The sequence below is a fragment of the Rhinatrema bivittatum genome, chromosome 2 (assembly GCF_901001135.1).
Source record: "Rhinatrema bivittatum chromosome 2, aRhiBiv1.1, whole genome shotgun sequence".
Taxonomy (NCBI): domain Eukaryota; kingdom Metazoa; phylum Chordata; class Amphibia; order Gymnophiona; family Rhinatrematidae; genus Rhinatrema; species Rhinatrema bivittatum.
The window spans coordinates 157924468-157950547 of record NC_042616.1 but is presented as its reverse complement, the minus strand read 5'-3'; the positions used below and the strand labels follow the sequence as shown (position 1 = coordinate 157950547).

Sequence of the window (26080 nt, the reverse complement as noted above, 5' to 3'; positions counted from 1 at the left end):
CCAACACACACAGTACCGATATACAAATAATTCCTCCCCCTTGCACTTCTTTTACTCCCTCCACTGATCCTATGAGCCTCTCTTTAATATACCCGCTAGGGATGTGCAGGGGGGAAAAAAATCTGTTTTCGTTATTCGGTTCGTTTTCGAGAGGTTTTTTCCTCATGAATTTCGCTTCATGGATTGCTTGATTTGCTTCATTCGTGTGAAAAAGAAGAATCAAGCAATAATAAGAAGAAGAAATGAAAGCAAAGTCTCCCTTCCACACTCCCGGAACTATTCCAGGGCCAGGATTCCCCTCAGCCCCCATTTACCCCGGTCCGGTGGGGATCTGCTGGCAAGGACTAGGCCGAAGCCTCGGACTTGCGTAGGCCGAAGTTGCGGTAAGTCCTCGTGGCCTCGTCCTAATCAAGGCCAATGCCACAGCCTAGGCTGGAGCCGGAACCCAAGCCCAACACTGCATTCTGACGCCAGGACCTTGGCCTGGTCCCAGGCCCGACGCTGCAACTCAACTCGAAGGACAGGTCTTGATGCCGGGGCCATGACGCAACCCGGAGGCTGGGTTCTGAATCTTAACCTCGGCCTAGACTGGAGCCCTAGCTCAGCCCCAACGCCGCAACTCTACCTGGAGGCCAGGTCCTGACAATGGGTCCTCATCCTGGACTGAGGCCCAATACTACGACCTGCCCCGGAAGCCGGGTCCCGACGTTTGGGCCTCAGCCTAGGCTGGAGCCTAAGCCCAGGCCCGATGCTACAAATTGACCCATAAGCTGGGTCCTGATGCCTGGGCCTTGGTCTACGCTGGAGCCTGAGCCCAGGTCTGATGCCACAACCCGATCCAGAAGCCAGGTTCCGACATCGGGGCCTAGGCCCGGATCAGGGCCTCAACCAGGAAGCTGGGCCCCAATGCCTGGGCCAAGGCCCAGGGTCATGCCTAGGCCTCGGAGCCCAGGCCTGGGAGCTCCTTTTCGGGTCCTCTTCTTTCTTCAGCTCTTCAATGCCAAATGACATCATCTGCTGAGTCTGGGCCTGGAGTCGGGTCTGGGTCTAGGCCTAGGCTCTTTTGTCGGGATCCGGCCTCCAGGTCAGGTTGTGGCATCACGCCTGGGCTTGGGTTGTGGCTTAGGCCAAGAATCTGGTGTCAGGCCTGGGTCTGGGCTGAGGCTCCAGCATTGGGACCTGTCCTTAGTCAGATACCCAACAGATCAGGTAAGTTGTTGTTTTTTTTTAATTTTCGGGGTCTTGGCAGAGGACTTGACATTAGCTTATGCCTCCGCCAAGACCCTGGCATCACACTCAGGCCTTGGCTACAGACTCTGCTTTGGGCCTCAGCCTAGGCCCTGGGCAAAGGCCTGGCTTTAGGCCTAGACCAAGGCACTGATGTCATGCTTGGGCACAGGCCGTGGCTCCTGGTTTGGGCCTTGGCCTATGTCCTAGGCAAGGCCCCGGCTTCGGGCTTAGGTCTAGGCCTGAAGTATTAGTTTAAAACAAAACCAATGAATAAGGTTTGTTTCATTCAGGGGAGCAATGATTCAGTTCGAGGCCCCATCGAATGAAACAAATTAGCCTTATTCGTCACATTTTGCACTTTCATTCTAAATGAATGCACATCCCTAATATCATCTGTTACACACATCCCATCCCCTTTCTCCTACCATAATCCTGATCCCCCCAGCCCCGCTTTCATTGGCTAATCCTCCTTTCTGCATTGCTTATGCCAACAGCAGGAGAAGGAGAGCTTTGGTTCCTATGGAACATCATATCACTCTGTTATTTATGTCCCAAATTGCATGGGATATTGTAGTACTCTGTGATGCAAAATGTTAGTCAAGACACTGTACAGCACAGCCAAGTTTTCAGCTATGCTGTACAGTGTTTGGTGAGAAGTACTGACTGGACACTGAAAATCCGGTTTTTGCAAAAGGCTGTTCCTCTTTCTCACAGGACAAACAGGATGGTAGTCCTCACATATGGGTGACATCACAGGATGGAGCCCAATCATGGAAAACTTTTATCAAAGTTTCTAGAACTTTGACTGGCCCCTACTGGGCATGCCCAGCATGGCACTAACCCTGCAGCCAGCAGGGGTCCCCGTTCAGTCTTCTTTTTTCCGCGCAGCTGTAGCCACGCGGTTAAAGAGCTCTCCTGACAGGAATTTTCTCACGGAATTATTTTAAAAGTTTCATACCCCACAGGGGTCCCTCTTTCACATTTTTTACTCCGCAGTACGGTAAGTTTCTACCCGTTTTCAGTCGATTCCTGTCGAGTTTGGCCCTCGCGGCCTACTGGCCGTCGACCATACCGTGGCTCAAGTTTTTCATGGCCTTGGCATCGGGGTTCCGTCGGTGCCCGGACTGCAATCGCACCATGTCCATAACAGACCCTCATAAGGTCTGTGTAATGTGTCTCGGATGTGAGCACGATGTCCTGATCTGCACCAAATGTGCCCTAATGACACCAAAAGGTTGCAAGGCCAGAATGGAGAAGATGGAACTTCTCTTTCATGCACAAACCCTGCGCCGTCTATTGCATCGACATCGTCAGAACCGGCACCGTCAACTTCGCGCCAGTATCGACCACCGGCCGGTGACCGTCCGGCTTCGACGACTTCTCGGCTTTCAACCACCTCTACTCCCCCTCAGGATCGAGGGGATCGTAGAGAAAAACATCGCCACCGACATCGGAAGTCTCAGACCATCGAGGGAGCGAAATCATTGACCTCGCCATCGTCCGAGCCGCTTTCGAAGAAACCCCGTCCAGGAAAGGCACCGACCTTTTTGGCGACCTGGTCACTGAGGCAACCCTCACCCGGAAAGGGATTGGGAGCGGAGACTCCGCCTTTAACGGTGGTCCCTCCGGCTATGACTCTGCATCCTTCTTCTGTTCCGGAGCCGGGGCTGCTTGCTCCAGGTCTCCGAGAAGAACTGGACCGGCTGGTTCAGGAGGCTATCGACAAGGCGATGCATCAACTCCAAGTTCCTCCGGCACCGACACCGGTACCGATCATGGAACTGACCGCTGACCCGATTTTGGCAGCGTTGGCACCGCTGCTCTCGAAAATGAAAGCACTCATCGCCGCTTTTCCACCGATGGATCCTGGGTCACCGATGGCTCCGTTGCCCTCTCCGCTTACCTTGTCATCGGGAGGGGAAACACCATTCCGCATCCCTCCATCAGGAGTCCTACCGATGCCTCAGCCATCGATGCCGATACGTCTGTCGGCGCCACCGATCCATTCATCGATGCCCTCGATGCCTGCACCGGTGCCTTCGATGCCTTCATCGGTGCCTCCAATTATTCCTTCGATTCCTTCAGAGCCTAGACCAGGACCTTTAGGGATTCCACAGTCCCATCCCCCTAGGGCTCCTAGAGGGGCAGATGCCAATCCCTACAACACCTGGACAGATGATTCTTCACCAGACACCATTGACCTGCCTTCACCACCTTCTCCTTCTGAAAGCAGAAAGCGTTCTCCCCCAGAGGTCCTTTCCTTCATAAACTTTGTGAAGGAGATGTCTGAATTTGATTCCCTTCCAATTACAGACCGAACAAGATGACAGGCACCAAATGATGGAGCTGTTGCAATTCCTGGATGCTTCCAAGGAAATAACCTCCATCCCTATTCACTAAGTTCTTCTCGATCTCCTCAAATGGGAACACCCTGGCTCTGTTGCCCCAGTCAACAGAAAGGCTGACACCACTTATTTGGTACAGTCAGCCCCAAGTTTTCAAAAATCTCAATTGGATCACCACTCTGTCATCGTGGAATCTGCCCAAAAGAGGGCAAAGAGATCAAAACCTCACACTTCCTTTCCCCCAGGCAAGGAGCAAAAATTTCTAGATGCCATTGGTCGCCGGGTCTTCCAGGGCTCAATGCTCATCTCTTGAATCGCCTCTTATCAGCTCTATATGACCCAATACAACAGGGTCTTATTTAAGCAGATACAAGACTTGACAGACTCACTGCCTCAGCAATTTCAAGATCAGCTCCAAACACTAGTAAACAAGGGTTTTGAGGCGGGCAAGCATGAGATAAGATCATCTTACGATATCTTTGACACTGCTATCAGGGTATCTGCAGCTGCTATCTCGGCGAGAAGATGGGCCTGGCTCAAGTCTTCGGACCTTCGCCCTGAAGTGCAGGACAGATTGTCCGACCTGCCCTGTGTAGGATCAACGAATGGTGGCGGAACTCAAATGTCATTCTTCCGTCCAAAGAAGTCCTATCCACCACTGTCTAGGACTCGTTCCACGAGACCTTTCCAAAAGGCCCAGTCTCATCAGATACGAAAACAAAAGCTGCAAGCAACTCCTCAGCCGGTCCCTGCTTCCGGTTTTTGACTCCTGCATAGAGAGCAGCAGCCAGCTTCCACTGCCTCAGATACCAGTGGGAGGTTGATTGTGCCATTTCCACAACAAGTGGCACACAATCACCTCAGACCAATGGATCATCGCCATAATCTCTCAGGGTTATCACCTGAACTTTCTCTCCATCCCACCGGACTCCCCTCGCAGGAGGTTTCGGCTTCCTAGGATGTGACCCTTGGAACTGCTGGATTAACTCCTTGTTGAGGATGTTACATGCAGGCTCCCAACTATTTTCCTCAGGACCAAATCCCTCCCAGGAAATAAGATACTCCCATCGTCTGCCATGTCTTCTTACATCAAGGATGTCTTCCACTTGATGCGTGATGTCTTCTTCGGCAGAGAGAGGCTGGGGTTCCAGAGTTTTCCTGGAGAATTTCGACAAGATGAGTGGCTTCAGAAGGGAGATATGGAATGCATTATGTATTCTGAGTGCCAGTGGTAACTTCAAACTGTACATGACTGGACCCAGGTGGTGGAGAACTGAAAAGGGTCCTATGTACCTTGGCGCAAATTGAACTGATGGCAGTTTAAGGCAGATGAAACGGGTACTAAGCCATACCTTGTTGCCAGGTTGTAATTGTGGAGTGGCTCTGTGATGGGCATCATAGAACTTCTTGGCCTGTTGTCCAGCCATGTGGAGGAGTTCTTTTGTGAGATCCCACAACTGATGTAATTCTTGTACCGATGGCTGGGCTGCAGGTGAAGTTACAGATAATGGCAGTGGTAGTGGAGGTAATGGCTGGCGTCCGTAAACAAGTTGAAAAGATGATGACCCAGTTGAAGTGGATTTATGTGAATTCAGTGTGAATTCAGCCCAGGGGAGCAATTCAGACCAATCGCTCTGTTGAGAATTCACATAAGCCCTGAGGAATTGTTTTAGTGTGCGGTTCATTTTCTCCATCTGTTCGTTGGCTTGCGGGTGGTAAGCTGAAGTAAGATCCAATGAGATGTCAAATTTCTTGCACAGGGATCTCCAAAACTTAGCCGTAAACTGAACCCCTCTATCCGAGAGGATGTGCTTAGCCATGCCATGTAGACGGAAGATGTGTCAGATGAACAACCTTGCTAATTCCGGGGCAGGCGGTAAGCCGGGGAGTGCCACAAAATGTGCCATTTTGGAAAAGCGGTCAATGGTTACCCAAATGGTATTATTACCGCTGGACAAAGGCAAATCAACGATAAAGTCCGTGGCAATGTGTGTCCATGGTTCACTAGGAGCAGCCAGTGGTTGGAGGAGTCCCCAGGGATGGCCGGCTGGAGGTTTCTGTCTTGTGCAGGTGGGACATGACTCTGTGTAGGCCCTGATGTCTTCCTTCTTAGAGGGCCACCAATAGTATCTCTGTAAGGTGGTGAATGTTCGGGACTGTCCAGGGTGACCTGTGAGCAGGGAATCATGGGTCCATCTGAGGACCTTCTTCCTGAGGGAGAGAGGTACCACTGTCTTTCCGGCTGGAACCATGTGTGTGGCTGAGGGAAGTACCCTGGTAAGGTCAATGATATGTCATGGTATGTCCGGGACATCTTCTGGAATGAAGGAATGGGGGAGTGCGTCTGCCTGGGTATTCTTGACGCTGGACGATACTTCAATAAGAAATCAAATCAATTAAAAAAATAGGGACCAGCGCGCTTGTCTATGGTTCAAGCGTTGCGCATGATGTAGGTATTCAAGATTTTTATGGTCGGTGTAAACTGTTATCTCGTGTTGTGCACCTTCGAGCCATGGACGTCATTCTTCAAACGCCAATTTGATGGCAAGTAGCTCCTTGTCTCCTATCCCATAATTCCGCTCGGCGGGAGAGAAACGCCAAGAGAAGAAGCAGCAGGGATGTAATGTGTGGGTGTCACTGTGTTGACTAAGGACAGCACCAACTCCTATGTCCAAAGCATCTACCTTGACAATGAATGGTCGTCAGGGATTTGGATGGCATGGTTCCTGAATAAATGCTTCCTTAAGTCTCTGAAAGGCGTCAACGGCTTCTGTAGACCAGTGAGTGGGATTAGCTCACTTTCGCGTCATGGCTGTAAGAGGCGCCATCAAGGTGGAATAGTGATGAATGAAGGACCTGTAGTAGTTCGTGAATCCGAGAAATCTTTGCAAAGCCTTAAGCCCAGTAGGTTGGGGCCAGTCCCGGATGCTTTTGGTCTTTTGTGGGTCCATTTGGAATCCCTGGCTGGATACCACATAGCCAAGAAATGGAACGGATTCCTGATAGAAAGAACATTTCTCTAATTTGTCGTATAGGTGGTTATACCTGAGTCTTTGGAGGATGTTGATGACGTCTACTTGATGGTTCTGTAGGTTTTGTGAGAAGACGAGTGTAGGCACCTCAGTAACACAGATCCGGTAGTGGCCCGCGGAGCGGGGTACACCAATACTGTCGGTATAGTAGACGTACTGGTAGAGATGCCGGAACCCGGAAGTAGTTCCTGAAGTTGGTATGCAGATATTCTGTAGTGCAGGAAAGCAGGATGGCCCGGGGTACGGGGTACTCCGCGTGGAATCCTTAGCACAATTCGAATAGTAGAAATCAGTAGAGGTACTCACAGAAGACGGTTCCTGGAGAGAGAGAGACCTGAGAAGCAGGTCTGTAGCAGGCAGGTAGGCCCTCCGAGGAGCGGATAGCCGGGAATGCAGGGAAGTCCCTGAAGAGCGGGTATTCAGAGCATCCAGATGCCAAGACCAAGTCAGGAACAGGAAGTCCTTGAAGAGAAGAATTCAGCAAGGTGGAACTTGCTAACTCAAGGAAGGCAAGGGCTGGTTGGATTAAATACACAAGCGGGTTGACCTCATCGGGAGGGGATGCCCCCGAGGTTCCTGCCATGACGTCTTCATGAGAGGCCCTTGCGCGCTTGCTCCTAGGGGATTCCAGGTCCAAGATGACGGTCGGCAGCGCCCACGCTGTCCTGGGAACGCCAGAGAGCTCGGCGGGGATTGGCAGAGGCCGCCATTCTTCCCAGACTAGATGGAGCGGGGAAAAAAGATGTGAACATGAGAGGTCGCAGCAGTCTGTGACCGACAGGCGTAACCATATCCCAGAGTGCTGAAAGAACTGAGAAATGAAATTGTGGACATGCTATTGGAAATTTGTAAACCATCAATAACATCATATATTGTACCTGGAGAGTTCCCAATGTAACGCCAGTTTTTAAAAAGGGATCAAGGGGTGATCCAGAAATTACAGGCCAATGAGTCCGACATCTGTGCCAGGCAAAATGGTAGAAACTATCATAAAGAACAAAATTGCTGAAAATATAGGTAAGCATTAAGCATTTGACAAAGTCCCTCATGAGAGACTTCTTAGGAAATTAGAAAGTCATGGGATAACTGGCAGTGTCCTATTGTGGATTGCCAACTGGTTAAAAGATAGAAAACACAGAGTAGGGCTAAATGGTAAATTTTCTCATAGGAACAGGTGAATAGTGGAGAGCCCCAGGGATTTGTTCTGGGACCGATGCTTTTTAATATATTTATAAGTGACCTGGAAATGGGAACAACAAGTGAGATGATCACATTTGCCCATGATACAAAATTATTTAAGCTGTCAAATCACAAAAGGATTGGGAGAAATTGTAAGAGGACATTACAAAACTGGGAGACTGGGCATGCAAATGCCAAATAAAATTTAATGTAGACAACTGCAAAGTGATGCACTTACGGGTAGATTTTCAGAAAGCGCGATTTGGCGTACTTTTGTTGGCGCATCAGGCGCAAACAAAAGTACGCTGGATTTTAGTAGATACGCGCGTAGCCGCTAAAATCCTGGATCGGCGCGCGCAAGGCTACCGATTCCGTATAGCCGGCGCGCACCGAGCCGCGCAGCCTACCTCCGTTCCCTCCGAGGCCGCTCCAAAATCGGAGCGGCCTCGGAGGGAACTTTCTTTTGCCCTCCCCTCACCTTCCCCTCCCTTCCCCTACCTAACCCCCCCCCCCGGCCCTGTCTAAACCCCCCTTTACCTTTGTCAGGGGATTTACGCCTCCCGGAGGGAGACGAAAATCCCCGCGCGCCAGCGGGCCGCTAGCGCGCCGGGACGCGACCTGGGGGCGGGTCCGGAGGGCGCGGCCACGCCCCCGGACCGCCCCGGGCCGTAACCACGCCCTCGGACCCGCCCCCGAAACGCTACATCCCGCCCCGTAAACGCCGCGCGGATCGGGCCCGCCCCCCGACACGCCCCCGACATGCCCCCTCGGAAAACCCCGGGACTTACGCGAGTCCCGGGGCTCTGTGCGCGCCGGTAGGCCTATGTAAAATAGGCGCACCGGCGCGCAGGGCCCTGCTCGCGTAAATCCGGGCGGATTTACGCGAGCAGGGCTCTTAAAATCCGCCCCTTAGGGAAGAGTATCCCAAATTATAGCTACAAAATGTAAGGTTCCTCATTAGGAATCACCACTCAGGAAAGGGATCTAGGTATCATCATTGAAAATACATTGAAATCTTCTGCTCAGTGTGCAGCAGCTAAGAAAGCAAATAGAATTCTAGGGATTATTAGGAAAGGAATAGAGAATAAAACAGAATATCATAATGCCTTTGTATCGCTCCATGGTTTGACTGCATCTTGAGTATTGTGTTCAGTTCTGATCACCACATCCCATGAGAGGCTTCTAAGAAAACTAAAAAGTCATGGGATAGGAGGCGATGTCCTTTCGTGGATTACAAACTGGTTAAAAGACAGGAAATAGAGAGTTGGATTAAATGGTCAATTTTCTCAGTGGAAAAGGGTAAACTGTGGAGTGCCTCAGGGAGCTGTACTTGGATCGGTGATTTTCAATATATATATATAAATGATCTGGAAAGGAATACAACGAGTAAGGTTTTCAAATTTGTGGACGATACAAAATTATTCAGAGTAGTTAAATCACAAGCGGATTGTAATACATTACAGGAGGACTTTGCAAGACTGGAAGATTGGGCATTCAAATGTCAGATGAAATTTAATGTGGACAAGTGCAAGGTGTTGCATATAGGGAAAAATAACCCTTGCTGTAGTTACACGATGTTAGAGTCCATATTAGGAGCTACCACCCAGGGAAAAGATCTAGGCATCATAGTTGATAATACTTTAAAATCGTCGGCTCAGTGTGCTGCAGCAGTCAAAAAAGCAAATAGAATGTTAGGAATTATTAGGAAGGGAATGATTAATAAAACAGAAAAAGTGATAATGCCTCTGTATTGCTCAATGCTGAGACCGCACCTTGAATACTGTGTACAATTCTGGTCGCTGCATTTCAAAAAAGATATAGTTGCAATAGAGAAGGTGCAGAGAAGGGCAACCAAAATGATAAAGGGGATGGAACAGCTCCCCTATGAGGAAAGGCTGAAGAGGTTAGGGGTGTTCAGCTTGGAGGGGGATATGATAGAGGTCTTTAAGATCATGAGAAGTCTTGAATGAGTAGATGTGAATCAGTTATTTACACTTTCGGATAATAGGAGGACTCGGGGGCATTCCATGAAGTTAGCATGAAGCACATTTAAGACTAATTCTTTTTCACTCAACGCACAATTAAGCTCTGGAATTTGTTGCCAGAGGATGTGGTTAGTGCAATTATTGTAGCTGGGTTCAAAAAAGGTTTGGATAAGTTCTTGGAGGAGAAGTCCTTTAACTGCTATGAATCAAGTTTACTTAGGGAATAGCCACTGCTATTAATTGCATCTGTAGCATGGGATCTTCTTGGTGTTTGGGTAATTGCCAGGTTCTTGTGGCCTGGTTTGGCCTCTGTTGCAAACAGGATGTTGGGCTTGATGGACACTTGGTCTGACTCAGCATGGCAATTTCTTATGTTCTTAAGAAAGATATAGCTAATTAGAAAAGGTACAGAGAAGAACGACCAAGATTATAAAGGGGATGGAATAATTCCCCTATGAAGAAAGACTAAAGAGGTTAGGACTCTTCAGCTTGGAGAAGAGACGGCTGAGGGGAGATATGATAGAAGTCTATAATATGTGGAATGGAACGAATAAACGTTAATCAGTTGTTTACTCTTTCAAAAAGTTCAAAAACAGGGGACATACAATGAAGTTACTGGGTAATACATTTAAAACTAATAAGAGTGTTATGCCCGTCGGTCGCAGACGGCTGCGACCACGTCTACTTACATCCTGCACCGTCCTGCTTCCCTTTCCAGGCCTGCTCATGGTCCGGGCTAGTCTCTGCCACCACATTCCCCATGGCTCCTTGAGGCAGTCAAGACGCCGCCGCTCTCCACGCCAACTCCGGGCCTTCTTAGGTGTGCACACGCACCACCGGAGCCTCTTTTAAAGCCTATTCGGCGGGAACCTCGGGGTTGTCCCGGATTGATGATGTCATTGCATGAGAGTACTTAAGCACCACCTTCACCCTCAGCCAGCGACTTGGCAACGAGTTCCATTACTACTCTACGAGCTCCTGTGACTGCCATTCCTGTGGTGACGCTATCAGACCTCTTCGACTCTGGACCCTGCCTGGTACCCGCTCCTCAGGGGCCAGCATGCGCACTCTACGGGGGATTTGGTCTCCTGGCTTCCCCCTGCTCCTCAGGCTGGCCCTGCGCCTTCCAGTAAGTCCTATCCTGCTGGCTCCCCGCTCCTTGGGGCCGCCTCTGGGAACACCTTCATCCATTGGGAGTTCTACTTCTGTGCTTCCCCACTCCTCGGGGAAGTGCCCACATTCTATACTCTGACTGTCAGCGCTTCCCTGCTCCTCGGGGTAGTGCCTACGTTCTATACTCTGACTGTCAGCGCTTCCCTGTTCCTCGGGGTAGTACCTACGTTCTACACTTGGGACTACCAGTGTTTCCCTGCTCCTCGGGGCAGCACCCTTGATTCTACCACCGGTCTCTGCCAGTGTCTCCCACTCCTCGGGCTGTCCTATGTCATCATCTAGAGCAGTGGTTCTCAACCCTGTACTGGGGACCCCACAGCCAGTCGGGTTTTCAAGATATCCACAATGAATATGCATGAGAGAAAATTTGCATGTTATGGAGGCAGTGCATGCAAATTTTCTCTCATGCATATTCATTGTGGATATCATGAAAACCCGACTGGCTGTGGGGTCCCCAGGACAGGGTTGAGAACCACTGATCTAGAGACCTGACTCGGGCTTCCCTGCTCCACAGATTGGCCTACGTCAATGCATCAGTACCTCCTTTGCTGTGCGGCTCCGCCCCTCGGGGTTGCCTTCCCAGAATACCTCCTGCACGTCCTGTGTCGCGCTCCCCGCTCTGCAGGCCTGCCTAGCGCCATCTCTTCTGGAGGTCTCTGCCCAGGTACTGATTCTCAGCCTGCCTACGAACTGTGGGGATCCCTCCTTGCTGTGTCTCTTGCCCCGCGCCTCGGGACCTGTCCACAGTTTCTGCCAGAATTCTTCGCCTTGCCTGACCTCGCCTCCCGACGGTGTAGACCTGTGGGGCTCCTCCCCACAGGTGGTAACAACGCTCACCTCGGGCCAAGGGTCCACAAACCCACCAACCATTACAAAGAGAAAATATTTTTTTACTCAACACATAATTAAGCTGTAGAATTCATTGCCAGAGGATGTGGCAAAAGCTATTAGTATAGCTGTGTTTAAAAAAGATTTGGACGTTTCTGGAGGAAAAGTCCATTAACAATTATTAAGGTAGTGTATGTATGCACGTCTTTCTGAGACACCTCTTTCTGCTGTATTCCTGTATACTAGTTTTAGACAAAGAAAGCAGAGGACCCTGGCTACGTGCTGGAATGCAGCGAGCAACACCCCAGACCCATTAGCTGATTGGTCTAATACATTCTCAAATCAAATGTACTGCACTTATCTAAAAACACTCTGAATATGCTCTGATTGGTCAGTATAAAGGGTATATATTGTTCTACACATTGCTGTAAAAATTGGGTAACTGGGTGTTTTTACAATTGTATAGACCTGTGTTACTCCCCGGAACAAATGATTTCCTCTGCTTTGTTCCGGTCCCTGTCCCTATCCCCTTTGTCTCTGTCTTTCTCTAATTAAAGTTTCTGATTACACACTGCTGCAGAAGTTTCTTTAGAATAAACAGTAGTGTTGCAGGTTTTTACCTCTCAGCTAAGATTATTTCTGAAGAAGAGAGATAGCATGGATATTTCTAGGCCAATCATAGCACTGAAACAGTTCTTATTTCCACTCAGGATGAGATCTTGTAATGTGTGGATTGGGGGGGAGGGGGAAGTAGGCTCTGCTAATCGTGCTGAATATGTCTTTAGCTAGCTTTTGATTTAGTTGATCATGAAATCCTCCCTACGAGATTTCACTAGCTAGGGATTATTTATTTATTTATTTTATTTTATTTTTAATTTTTATATACCGACATTCTTGTATAATATACAAATCATACCGGTTTACATTAAAACAGATTAGAGGGCAGGAACTGAAATGGCTGGTTTCTTTTCTATCAGATTGCTCAGGATAAATTTGCATTAATGGCTCTGTTTTTATTCCCAGGAAAAACTGAACTGTGGAGGTCCCCCAGAGTTCATCATTGTCCCCACTACTGTTTAATATATTTATATAGCTGCTGGGGAAGGTGTTACATTCAGTGAGCCTTCGGAGATATTTACATATATGCAGATGGTGTTCAAATCATCTGCCTAATGGGTCAAGATAGTACCCTAGCTTTGGCTCAGCTCCATCAATGTTTAAAAGTGATTTCCAACTGGCTATTATGTAACAACTTATCAGTAAATATTCAGTAAACAGAGGTCCTTTGTATTGGGAACAGCGATTTGATCAGTGACTTCTGTTAATTCTGTGAAATTTCTTGGGGTTATTTTTTATTCTACCCTTATTTTAGAAGCACATGTTGCCCAGACAATCTGCACTGATATGCGCATAGTGCAGAAATTGCACTCTTTTTTGGATTTGAAATCTTTTAAGATAATGGTCCATCTGGATCACTGTAATGACTTATGTATTTGTCTCCCTGTTAGACTGATGTCCAGGCTCAAAAGGTGCAGAATGTGGCAGCCTAAACACAATCCTTCTCTCCCATTACTGCTTTTTCAACATTGGCTTCGTTTCAGTGTTCAAGCACACTTTAAGATCTTGACGCTGGAATTTCAATGTCACATGTAAATAGTCCTTATTTAAAAAAATAAGCTAGCTTGATATACTCCTTAGCAGTATTTGCATTCCAATCAGGGTGCCTTTCTAATGCTTTCAACTTGCAAGGTGGTGAAAAAAACTAGAATTAGAGCAAGAGTTTTTTCAGTAGTGGCTCCAATCTTGTGAAATAGATTTCCAGTGGATGTTAAGCTGAAGATAAATTATCTAAAAGTTAAGGCCTAGCTGTTCCCAGCTCTCTTATTGATTTTTGTGGTTTTCTGTCCAGATTTTTCTTGACTTTTGATGGTAGTTTTAGATATGTTGTTGCTTGGTCTAGTAAGTTTTGTGTTTATCAGTATATTTTGTTACTTATGTTTGTATTACTTATTTGATGATTATTTTAAACATGTATTTGTATGTACAGTTATACATACAAATAAATAAATACATAAATAAATATAAATGCTTATTTATGAACCATGGTGTCAGTAAAAGCTTGAAATATGAACTTCATATTTATAACCTTCCTGTTCATATCCCAGATCAGTCCAGGCAAGTGGGTTTTGCATCCATGCCAACAGATGGAGGCAGAGAATAAAAACTTTTCAGGCACTGCTACTTAACCGAGAGTGCCACCTGCAGTCCCTCAGTATTTCTCTGTCTCCAGCAGATGGTAGAGGTGCAAACCAGCAGTTTAAAAAAAAAAAATAGTTTAGATTTAGAGAGAAAGAAGAACTGATGATGGTGCTCCCAGAGGTGTTAGGTTCCTTCATGGGCTATCCCTCTGGTTGTGCAGGACGAGGGAAGGGAGGGTTGGAAATCCTTGGCCAGGCTCGATCCTTGATTCAAGGGGAAGGGAAAGCCTGGGGTCCTGGTTCCCTCACTCTCCCTGAGGCCCTCTCACCTAGTCCAGCCGTCTGCAGCATCCAGGAGCACCCAGAAACAGGAAAGTATACCTTTTTTTTTGTTTTTTCTGGATTGCTCGAGAGGCTGTCTCTTTAAGAGAATAAGTTTAAAAAAAATAGAAAAAGTAGTGTCGGGTAGGCCTGTTTGTCGTCAGCTCTGTGTTGGGGTGAGTCAGCTCGGCATCGGGATGAGCACCCGGAGCCGGGACGGCGGCGGCTTCAGCAGCAGTTTTTCTTTATTCCTGCCTGGGGATATTTTTAGCTGCAGGCCACATCGCTGACTATGCCGCCTCCGACTGAGAGCAGGAAAGCCTGTCAGGCCTGTGGGAGAAGGCGATCCTGCCACAATGCAGCTCTTCTCTGCCCTAGCTGTGCCTCTGGGAGCCTCGGCACAGGGATCAGCGGGCAGGCACTGCACACGTGCGGCAGGTCCTGTACAGGAGGCGCCGGGGAGGGGGGGAGAGAGTAAAAGACTCGTCTGCCATTTTAGCACCACATGGCAGGATTCCTTCCATAGATGGGGAATGCAGAGACTCCCCTCCCCTGCTTTCTCCAGTATACCAGGAATCTGGAGAAGGTGGAGAGGTGCCAGCGGGCTCAGGGAAGGACGTGAAAGCTGCAGAGGAGAGGGACCGCGATAGATTTTATCAGATTTTGTTTTGTTACTGCATGAGGCCTACCTCACTAAGAAGGAGCTGGTAGATAGACATCCAGCCACACAGAAATCCCAAGGCGAGGATAAGAAGTCTCGGGCTGAGGTGCCTCCAAATTCGGGGACATTTTGTGCCTGCTGGGCCAGGATTGATCGCGAGTGCAGGGGGACTCCTCTGAGGATTCTGATGATGATGATCCGCAGGGGGAGCCGCATGTTGACCAGGTCACTGGTCAGGGTGCAGATCCTGCAGCTGGTCTGGTGGGTGGTGATCCAGATGTTGATGATGTCCCTCTGATGGAAGGGGATGACCCGAGGTGGTCAGGTTATTCCGTAAGGTGGAGTTGCAGCCTCTCATCCCTCAGGTTCTGGAGGAGCTGGGGATTAAGGTTACGCAGGAGGATTCCGACAATGAGGAAGTAAACCCAGTGTTGGAAGGGCTGTGTGGACCGCCAAAGGCATTCCCTTTACCAAAGAAGCTGAAGAAGCTGATCAACTGGGAATGAGATTTCCTGGAGGCAGGACTGAAGGTGGCTAGGGCTATGGCCAGGTTGTATCCCCTGCCAGAGGACACTTTAAAGCTTCCAAAGGTAGATGTGGCGGTGTGAGTGGTGATGAAGAAAATGACCATTCCTGTGGTAGCATCAGCAGTCTTGAAAGATATCCAAGACCAGAAGCTAGAGATCCTGTTAAAGAGGCTGTTTGAGGTCTCCGCTCTGAGCCTTAGAGCTGCGGTCTGTGCTAGTCTAATGCAGAGGGTTTGTTTGTGCTGGCTGCAGAAGGTACAGGAGAAGACTGCTGGGACCCCTGCTGAAACTAGTCTTGATGCTTGGTTGGAAGCGGGGGTGACCTATGTGGTGGATGCTTTCTATGATATGCTTCGCACTTCAGCTAGGAATATGGTGTCCGCGGTAGCCACTCGAAGACTCCTGTGGTTAAGTAATTGGTCAGCGGATGTTTGGTCAAAGGTGCAGCTTTGTAATCTCCCCTTCAAAGGAAAGTTGCTTTTTGGGGAGGACCTGGAGAAGCTGATGAAGATTTGGCAAATTCTAAAGGAATAGATTGCTCGAGGATAAGAAGGGAAATAAGAAGACCTTCCTGCCTCACGCTCGCTTCCTTGAGATGAGGAGATTTTGATCCAGCAGATGTTCTTCCAGATCCACGCAGAAGCAGGGTTCGGGAAGACAGCAGTCATTTTGAGGAGCCCATAGGCTGACCAGAGATTGTGCAAGACAGAGTTCCGGAGGTGTGAAGCCCATCCAATGAAGGCAGTCTGGTCCACTCCTCCCTGGTGGCTGTCAGAGGAAGGTTGTCCTGTTTTTACGAGGAGTGGACCACAATCACTTCCAACCAGCGGGCTATGGAAGTAATAAGGAATAGCTATGCCTTAGAATTTTTGCAACTCCTCAAAGAGGCTTTTGTGGTGCCCCATTGTGCTTCGCCTGTCAAATGGGTGGCACTGCAGGACACTCTTCTGTGCTGCAGCAATTGGAAGCCATCATCCCAATGCCACAAGAGGAGCAGGGTCGAGGAAGGTATTCCGTGTACTTTGTGGTCCCCAAGAAGTAGGGCTCATTTCAGCCCATTCTAAATCTGCAAAGAGTCAACGTAGCCTTGCGTGTGCAATGCTTTTGGATGGAAACATTGCAGAGGGTAATTGCAGCGATGCACAAGGGAGAATTTCTGGCCTCCTTGGATCTAATGGAGGCATATCTCCACATTCCCATCAGAGCAGACCATCAGAAGTTTCTTCACTTCACTGTGCTAGGAGAGCATCTTCAGTTTCAAGCCCTTCCCTTCGGGCTGGCTACTGCACTAAGAATATCCACGAAGGTGATGGTGGTGGCGGCGGTGGCCCTCAGAAGAGAAGGGATACTAGTGTATCCATACCTGTACAATTGGCTCATTTGGGCAAAGTTGGAGGTAGAGTGTCATTGGTCCGTTCGGTGAGTGACAGAGCACCTAAGGTCCCTGGGCTTGGTGATAAATTTTGGCGAAGCACCACCTGGAACCATCCCAGTCCTTGGATTATCTGGGAGCATGATTCGACACCCGGTTAGGCAGGGTGTTTCTTACCCCAGAAAGGGTGATGAAGTTACAGTGCCATGGGCTTTTGCACACATGCTTCCTCTTCAGAAGGCACTCCTGTCCTGTTGGAATCTGTTGCGGGAGTAATTTCAGCTGCTGTTGTCACTCCAGGAGGAATCCAGGTCCAGTCTCTCATGGTGGCTGTCGCGGCCCAATTTGGAGAAGGAAGTGGATCTGGAAGTTCCAGACTGGGTGGTAGTAACTATGGATGCCAGTCTTAGTGGTTGGGGAGTCATATGTTAAGCGTCTGCAGCCCAAGGGCAGTGACCTCTGATGGAAGCATCCTGGTCAATGAGCCATGTGGAAGCAAGGGCGGTCTGGAGGGCACTGTTGTTCTTTCTTCTTCAGATTCAGGGATGGGTGGTACATGTGTTATCAGACAATTCGACGATGGTGGCCTATATCAATTGGCAGGGCGGAACGAAGAGTCGCTTGGTGGCTCAGGAGGTTGACAAACTCTTTCTCTGGGTGGAACTTTATCTCGTGGCTCTTGCAGCCTGTCATGTAGCAGGTGTGGATAATGTGCAGGCGGATTATCTCAGCAGACAACAGCTGGACCTGGGAGAATGGGAGCTGTCAGTAGAGGCCTTTGTACTCATTCAGTGTAGGTGGGGCAAACCCCAGATCGATCTCATAGCAATGAGGAAGAATGCCAAGGTGGCCAAGTTTTTCAGCCACCGGAGGGAGTTCAGCTCTGCAGGGATTGACATCCAAGTTAGGCGAGGCCAGGGAGGCTCCTGCTATATGTCTTCCCCCCATGGCCGTTCGTAGATTGGGTGCTGCATTGTATTGAGCAGCATCAGGAAAGAGTGATCCTGTTAGCGCCAGAGTGGCTGCGCTGTCCATGGTTTGTGGATCTAGTTCAACTAGCAGTAGACAGGCCCGTCCAGTTAAGCAACCTGAGGGGAGTGCTTCGACAAGGACCCATATTTTACAGAGTAGGCAAATCACTTCTGTCTTGCAGCCTGGCTTTCGAGAGGCAGTGTTTCTGCTTGAAAGGGTATTCAGAGCCAGGGATTACTTCTCTTCTTCAGGCTAGAAGATCTTCTACATCTTTGGTGTATATCAGTGTTTGAGTTCTGGTGTGGGGTCCATGGTGCTGATCCTTTGCAGGCGAACATTGCCCAAGTCTTGGGTTTTTTGCAACAGGGCTTGTCAAAGAGTTTAGCCTATAATTCTTCTGAGTCCAGGTGGTTTCAGAGGAAGGTTGCAGAGATGACAGTTAGTGTCTCATCTGGAAGTAGTATGTTTCCTTAAGGGAGCGAAGCATTTGCGGTCTCCAGTCCGTAGGATTTGTCCATCCTGGAATCTTAATTATGTTTTTTGGGTGCTGTGTGGACCTCCCTTTGAGCATTTGAGAAGTGCTTCTTTGAAGACCTTACACTGAAGATGGTGTTCCTGGTGGCAGTTTGTTCGGTGAGACAAATTTCAGAGCTCCAAGCCTTATCGTGCAGGGAGCCCTTCTTGCAGATTTCTGATGATGGTGTTTTGTTGCGTGCTGTTCTTTCCTTTTTGCCCAAGGTTGTGTTGGCTTTTCATATTAGCCAGATGGTGGAGTTGCTGGGGTTTTCACACTTGATATCTGATTCTCCCCATGCAAGGGAACTTCATCTTTTGGATGTGCATCGGGTTCTCCTAAGATATCTCAAGATGACTAATGGATTTTGGAGATAGGACCATCTCTTTGTGTTATTTAGTGAACCAAAGAAGGGTTGCAAAGCAACTAAGAGTACGATTGCTTGTTGGTTAAAAGAGCTGATAGTTTTGACCTATATTTGTAAAGGTCAGTCAATCCCTGAGGGATTGCGGGCACATTCTACTAGGGCATAGGCAGCCTCCTGGGCGGAGTGTCAGTTGGTGTCTCCGCAGGAGATTTGTTCAATAGCAACTTAATCCTCTTTACACACTTTTACTAGACATTACCATTTAGATGTCTGGGCTCCAGAGGAGGCCTCCTTTGGTGAAAGTGTGCTGCATGCAAGTCTTTTGGAATCCTACCCAGTGTAGAGGGGCTTCAGTACATCCCAGTTGTCTGGACTGATCTGGGGTATGAACAGGAAAGGAAAATTGGTTCTTACCTGCTAATTTTCGTTCCTGAAATACCACAGATCAGTTCAGACTCCCGTCCCATTTTGATTATGATAATTTTTTTTCGAAAGACCTCTCCTGATTCGGGATGCTGCTGGTGATGCAGAATTTAAGTTTTCTGCTGCAGAATGATGAATGAGATTGTACATAGTTCTCAGTTATTTGAGACTCAAAATTTCCTTTCTTTGCCTTAATTCAGGGGTCAGTTTGGTTGGGAGTTCCAACTTATTCCTTAGCTCTCCTTTAGAGGGAGAGATCCTTGGAGTTTGGGGTTAGACATCTTGACTTGGGTACAGGTCAATACTGAAGGTCCTGCAGGTGGCACTCTTGGTTAAGTAGCAGTACCTGAAAGGTTTTTATTCTCTATCTCCATCTGCTGGTAGGGATGCAAAACTCACTTGTCTAGACTGATCTGTGGTAGTCCAGGAATGAAAATTAGCAGGTAAGAACCAATTTTCCTTTATTAATTCTCATTTGAAAAACAATTTGGATTTAGTTTGGGGGGGGGGTGTGGAACAAAGTACAAATATTCATTATGGACAGGACAATTTTCAAAAGCGGTTTACCTGGGTTAATTGGGTGTCTGAAAATTTCCCAGTCGTTCCCTGGGTAAAAGTACGCAGAGGGATCAACAGCGCACATAATTTTACCTGGGGAAAAAGTAGGCAGGCACGGGGATAGGCATAGGCTGGGGGAGGCAGAAACACAGTTTTGAAGAGAAAAAGTACCTGTAAATCTGTGTGGGTGCAAATCTCTGCGGGTCCCGTTTCCCAGGGCAGTTTTCAAAGGGGAAAGTATGCTCGTACTTTCCCTTTAAAAACTGGTGCAAACCCGTGGGTAAAAGTCTCTGTGGACTTCGCACCCTTGTGGGCAGATTTGAAAATTGCCCAAATCAATGACTAATCTTGATAGACAAGATATTTACTGGCAATTATTTGCTTTAATGGGACTAAATGAAACCCTGAGGTAAAACCTTTTACCTTTTATTTATTTATTTATGTATTTATTTATTTATGAATTTATAGACCTCCTCTTCCACAGAGGCTACCCAGATTGGTCAGTAATACAGTATTAAAACGTGACAGGGAGAGCTTGTCCTGGCCACAGCAGAAGAGGATGTCGGTTAACTAAAATCCATGAGAAAAACTGTAACCATGGGCTCATGCTGAGCTCTAGACTGGTGAGAGCTTTTCTCAGGCTCTTACAGCTCAATACTGTAAAGTGCGGCCGCGTTTACCCCGCTCCTAACTCGCGTTCTACTCACTTTCCGGCTGCGTTAGCCCTTCCTGCGATCCACAATCCCCTTTAACCTACTCCTACCGCGTCCTAAAATCCCCGGGCAACTCCTTCCGCACGCGGCATGTATATTGCATGCAAACGAGCGAATTAGCTATTCCCTAGCATCCAGTAACCCGCGCCCTGACTATCGCTATTTTACCCTGCCGTTTTGCCACACGTTTAACCTGCTAACTTACCGCCTACCCTTACCCCTGCGTTAGAGGCAGGGGTAAGGGTAGGCGGCAAGCTTTCCCCCAGCCCCCGCTCTCCTGCCCTGGCCGCGTCCATGGGTGCCGGTCTCCGGGGCAGCCCCAGTTCTCTCCCCTCCTCCCGAAGCAAAAAAAAAGCGAAAAAAAAAGTTGCAAGAGAGAGAGGGGAGAGGACGGGCAACCCTACGCTCGGCGACTTACTTTTGCAGCTCCCCTCCGGACATCGTGGCTTCCCCCGTGCCAGTCCCCTCTCCCCTCCTCCCGAAGCAGGGTGCAAAAAGTAACCTTGCTCCGGGAGGAGGGAAGGAGGGACTGGCAATGTAAAGCGGCAAAGCGACTTACTTTTTACACCCCCCTCCGGACATCAGACGACCTCTCCTACCTCCAGCTGCTCGCGAAGATGGACGCCTGCACGGCCGCTGAAGACGTGACATCACATGCCGTGACGCCAAACGTCGTGGCGTCACGTCTTCAGCGGCTGTGCAGGCGTCCATCTTCGCGAGCAGCGGGAGGCAGGAGAGGTCGTCCAATGTCCGGAAGGGTTGCAAAAAGTAAGTCGCTTCGCCGCTTCGTCGCTTTACACTGCCAGTCCTGTCTCCCCTCCTCCCGGAGCAAGGCTGCTTTCGCGCCTTGCTTCGGGAGGAGGGGAGAGGGCTGATAATCACCCGCCCGCCGGCTCCCGCCTCGATGACAGCCCGCCGGATGAACGTGCGCCCGCCGGCTCCCACCGCCGCCTGGATAAACGCGCGCCCGCCGGCTCCCAGGAGGGGGGGAACCATCCACTTCCTGGTACCTGTCATTTCAAATGTTAGTTGAAATGACATTTGAAATGACAGGTACAAGCGCACCCAGGATACTGTATAGGCACTGTATTAAGCGCCTATACAGTAAAATGGGTTGCGTGGGCCTAACCCTTCGCCTAACGCTTGGCATTTGCAAGCAGTTTGAATAGAGTATCGAGCGGTATGTGAGCAGGACTGTGCGTGCGGGGAACGAGGGTGCGCCTGGCACTGCCGCACTCTTTCTAACGCGGCCTTGCTGTATCGACCTATTAGCTAGAACTGAGACTGTTGTCTCCCTACCTGCTTCACACTATATGGGACAGAGGTGGATTAGCAACAACTTCCATAGCCAATGTTCTCTTTGAAACATTTGCAGACTCCCAAGTGTCATATTTGATGATGCGCAATTTAAAGCTGCCCCTCCTCAGTTTAATCCCAGCTACCTTAAATCTTCTCAGTCACGGGCAGTCTTTTTATTTGTTACCTGCCTTGCCTATCTGTCTTGACTAGACTGCATGCTCCAGTGAGTAGGGACTGTCCATTATGTATCTCTGTACAACTCTGTATACGTCTGGTATACGCTATGCAAATCCTGATAATAAGATCTTGCAGGTCATGCGAGAGATTGACCTGCAGCATCTTAATCTAGGGAGCAAAACTGACTTGAGCAGTTGCCCAAGCTGAAATGCTTGCCCTGGTTGTTTAATACTAGATTATAGCACCATAAAACCCTTAGCTTTAGAAGATATCTTTTGAATTAAAAGGTTTTCTCCCCAAATGTAAATTTTAGTGTGGAGAAAAAGAGAGAGCTTCTATTCCTTCTCCACGCTGCTGCGGAGACTCTTATTGTCTCAACTCTGTGACTCCCTCAGGACTCTCCCTGAGGCTCAGGAGTGGGACAGAGGCCAGCCAGATGCTCGGCACCCAGCACAAAGAGCTATATTTGCTTTCAGTTGCACGACGGAGAACATTTCCATCTATCTGCTTCCTTCAAAGCACTTTTTATTAACTTTCTGGACCTTATTTAGAGTTCAGTGTTTTTAATATCACACCCTCGCTTTTATTTCCCTACTGCATCTCAGGTACAGTGACACACACACTGTTCTTGTTAGGAAATCAGATTATATCTGAGGCCATAGTTAGAACTGTCAGTAAATGACGTGCAAAATGGTTTATTGTAGCTTCATATCAGTTTTGAAATTGTTTCAGCAGCACTAATATGTGTTGCAAGACCTGTAGGAATGAGTTTCAGCAGCAAGCTGAATTTTCCTGGAATGTAACATACACTACTGAAAAACAGGAGGTACTAAGGAAATAAAAAGGATCTTGACAAAACCATAGCATCATCCAATGGTTTCTAATTGTATTTAATGAAAGCGGCTTCTGTGAATATTGCATCAGGGTGTTTTTTCCCTACCACTTTAGCAATTGTTTGAAAACGTGTTATAAAGGTGTGAAGCAGAAATGAGCCTTCACATAATTGCTAAGGCACAGCTTCTGCTAACATTTCACATTTTATTTATAGTTTTTAAAAGCAGATCGTAATGGGCATTCTGTTAAAATCTTTCCTTTCTTGTGTTCTCTGTTTTTCAGTTTAAAAAGCATCGACTGTCAGTGGGGCACACAAATAGCTTTGCTAAGTCCGTGGTGAACATGGCAGATTTAGTAAGTATTGCTGAGCTAAGATAAATACAGTACTAGCTGTCTTGGGGGATCTCTTTTGAAATAACTGCATCAATTAAAGTTTCATTGCCCAAAAACCCTTGCAAGTCTCCCATCTAATGTAAGCACTGATCAAACTAAGGGGGGTCATTCACTAAGCCATGATATGACTATAACGTGCGAAAACAGTGTTTATCACACACAAAACACTGTTTATCACATGAGATATTCAAATTGTGGTGATATTCGTGATATCGTGAGATATTTTGTTAAAAAATCTGCCCCCTATTAAAATTAGCTGCTCTGCATGCATACAATTTACTAATGCATGCAAAGCAACTAATGCATAGGTAATCCTATGCTAATAATATAATGCATCTTGCCACAGCCGTGTTATTTTCCGAAAAATTTGCTACAGCTCAGGAGTTGTAGATAATTTTTTGCTGGGAGCATCGGGATGTTAATGCAAATCCTGATGCTCCCATTCTGAACTTAAAGGGCCGCACAGCCCCAAATTCCTCCCCTACCTCATGCAAAAATACCCTCTGAGGTCTGTGCAGATCCCTGCCCCACCCCCTGCCACTTGTCAAGGTGGCCCCGCAGTAAAAAAAAAAACCAAAAAACCCCAAAAAACATTTAATGCCTTGCACCCCACCCTCTTCCCTAAACCCTCCCCTTACAAAAAATATCCCCCTGTTTCAACCCCTCCTCCCCGAGTGCTTCCTACCCCCAGCACAAAACTCCCCATTCTTTATCACAAGTCTCTGATGTCTGATGGCCCCCCCCCCCAAGGACCCTTCCTTTCATTAAATCCCTGGTGTCTAGGGCCCCTCTACTCCCCCATCCTAGCCCAACCCAGGCCCTCCCCCACACCTTTAGATGAAATTCCTGGTGTATAGTGGGGTCCGGTGTGCCCCCTAGCTCCGGATCAGTCAACACCATCTTTCAAAATGGTGCCAATCAGTCTTTGCCGCATGCTCCAGGTCCCACTAGACAACAGGGATTTCATCTAAAAGTACGGGGGGGGGGGGGGGGGCTGGGGTGGGGGGTACTAGACCCTAGGGATTTAATCAAAGGAAGGGAGGGTCAGGAGGATGGGGGGGGGGGGGCACTATTGACCAGGGACTTGTGATAAAGTATGTGGTGGGTGTGGGGGAGGCCTGCGGGTGGGGAATAGGAAGCCTCCTCATGGGGGGATGAAATTGGGGGAAGGACTATTTTTTGAAAGGGGAGAGGTTTGGGGAAGGAAGTGGGGAGTCGCCACACAGCCATTAAATGTTTTTTTTGTTTTGTTTTACTGTGGGATTTGCCTCAGGGCTGGCAGAAGCCCTAGGTGAACTAGGCCTGGGCCTAGGGTGCCGACCATTAGGGGCGTGAGCCATGTGGGGCCGTGAGCGGCAGCAAAGAGGAGTGGAGATTCGGCAGGCCGCGAGCTGCACCCAACTTGCTCGCGGCCCAGAAAACCACACGCTCGGCAGATACAATCGAGAACAAGGTAGGAGGTCAGGGCTGAGACCCCGGGGGTTGGTGGTGCGACTGGGAAGGGGGGAGGGCGTAAGGCAGAAGGTGCTTAGGGCACCTAATCCCCTTGCACCGGCCCTGCGTTGCCTCACAGACCCTGGAAGGTATTTTGGCATGTTGGGGGCAGGGTAGGGTTTGAAGCGATGCTCTCTCTTTCAGAAGATGCTGACCCCATGTGAAGGGGGCCTCCATCGCACCTTTTCACCCTTTCCCTGCGATTTTATTCTCGTGGAATTTTTCTGCAAGATAGATTTTTGTGTAAACCCTCTCACTCCCCCACCCAAAATAAATGTATTAGATAAACTTTTTCTTTAGAAATTAAAATCACCCCTATTTTCTTAGTGGACATGCAGGACAGTAATCAGCCACATAAGTGGGGGTGATGCTTTCTGATGGCACCAAGATGGAAAAGCTCTCTCAGGGCTTAGAAAAACGGAGGTGTTTTTTCTGAGCATGCACAGTGGTTCCTGCGCAGCTTCCGCCATGCGAGTCTCCTAGCTCTTCTTTCTTCAGCTTGTGCAAAAGGACACTTTTGCTGTCTCTCTCTCCTAAGCCACTTGTTGAAAGTTTTCTCTTCATTTCTCCTTTTAATCTTTTCACCACCTCCGCCTCTGTTTGGGACCAGCACATGAAGTACCTAACTGCTCTGCCCGCACGCAAATGTCTCCCAGGGTCTTAAAATTCAAAAGTTTAACACTTAAAGAATATTTAAGTTCTCTTCAGCCTCTTGGGAAAGTGAAGAGGAAATAAGCACCAGCTGAGGGATGAGTGCCTAAAGCCAAAAAAAAAAAAAAAAAGAGTCCTTTCATGCTAAGTACTATGACTCTGGGAAATTTTGGCGCAAAGATCATTCTGCCTCTGCCAAAGAGGGAGAGAAATCTCACCGTTTGGTGCAGTCGCAAGCAGTCGCCAACACAGGCCCTATCCATGCCAATGTTTCCTCAGAGATTAGGGTCAAGACACTTCTGCTCCTCGGTGCTGAACTCTCAATGGCATCATCAGACAGTAAAAGAGACATACCGTTGTTGGTGCCATCATCTTCTCAGCGCCAAGACACATATTAGTGCTGAGCAACTGAAAATCTCAATTCCTTCAGAATCCAAGCAAGCGCTTCTATGGGAAATCCTCCTCCTACTGTGGAGCACATCCCTTTGTGAGGAAAATGTGATGTGTCTGTCAAAATTTGCTTTTTTAACATTTCCAGTTCTCCACCTCCTCCATCTCAATGAATGTCTCATATTTTGGAATCCATGGCCCAAAAATCTAATTTTCTGCTGTATCAGGCTAATTAAGATGTTATACACACTGATCACATTTTAAGTCTTAAAGTTTGCATTTATCCAAGGACAGAACAACATCAGAAGACCCACCTATTACACTGTAGGGCTCTCTGGAGAGATCACAATCATACCATTCTTTCTCATACCATTCTGATCAGGAATTTACTGGCCTTCCATCAAACTCATTACCATAACCTCACAGAAGAACATCTCCACTGGA

General features: G+C 48.3%; 1 protein-coding gene across 4 annotated transcripts in view; it reads left to right on the top strand.

Moving 5' to 3' along the window:
• The window catches only part of ADAM22 (ADAM metallopeptidase domain 22), a 730321-nt gene that overhangs the window by 456012 nt on the left and 248229 nt on the right, over nt 1-26080 (top strand). For all 4 annotated transcript variants that reach the window (XM_029588789.1, XM_029588790.1, XM_029588788.1 and 1 more), the window contains exon 10: nt 22991-23062. In XM_029588789.1, the coding sequence (XP_029444649.1) occupies nt 22991-23062 (72 nt within the window). The remainder of the gene's footprint in view (nt 1-22990; nt 23063-26080) is intronic.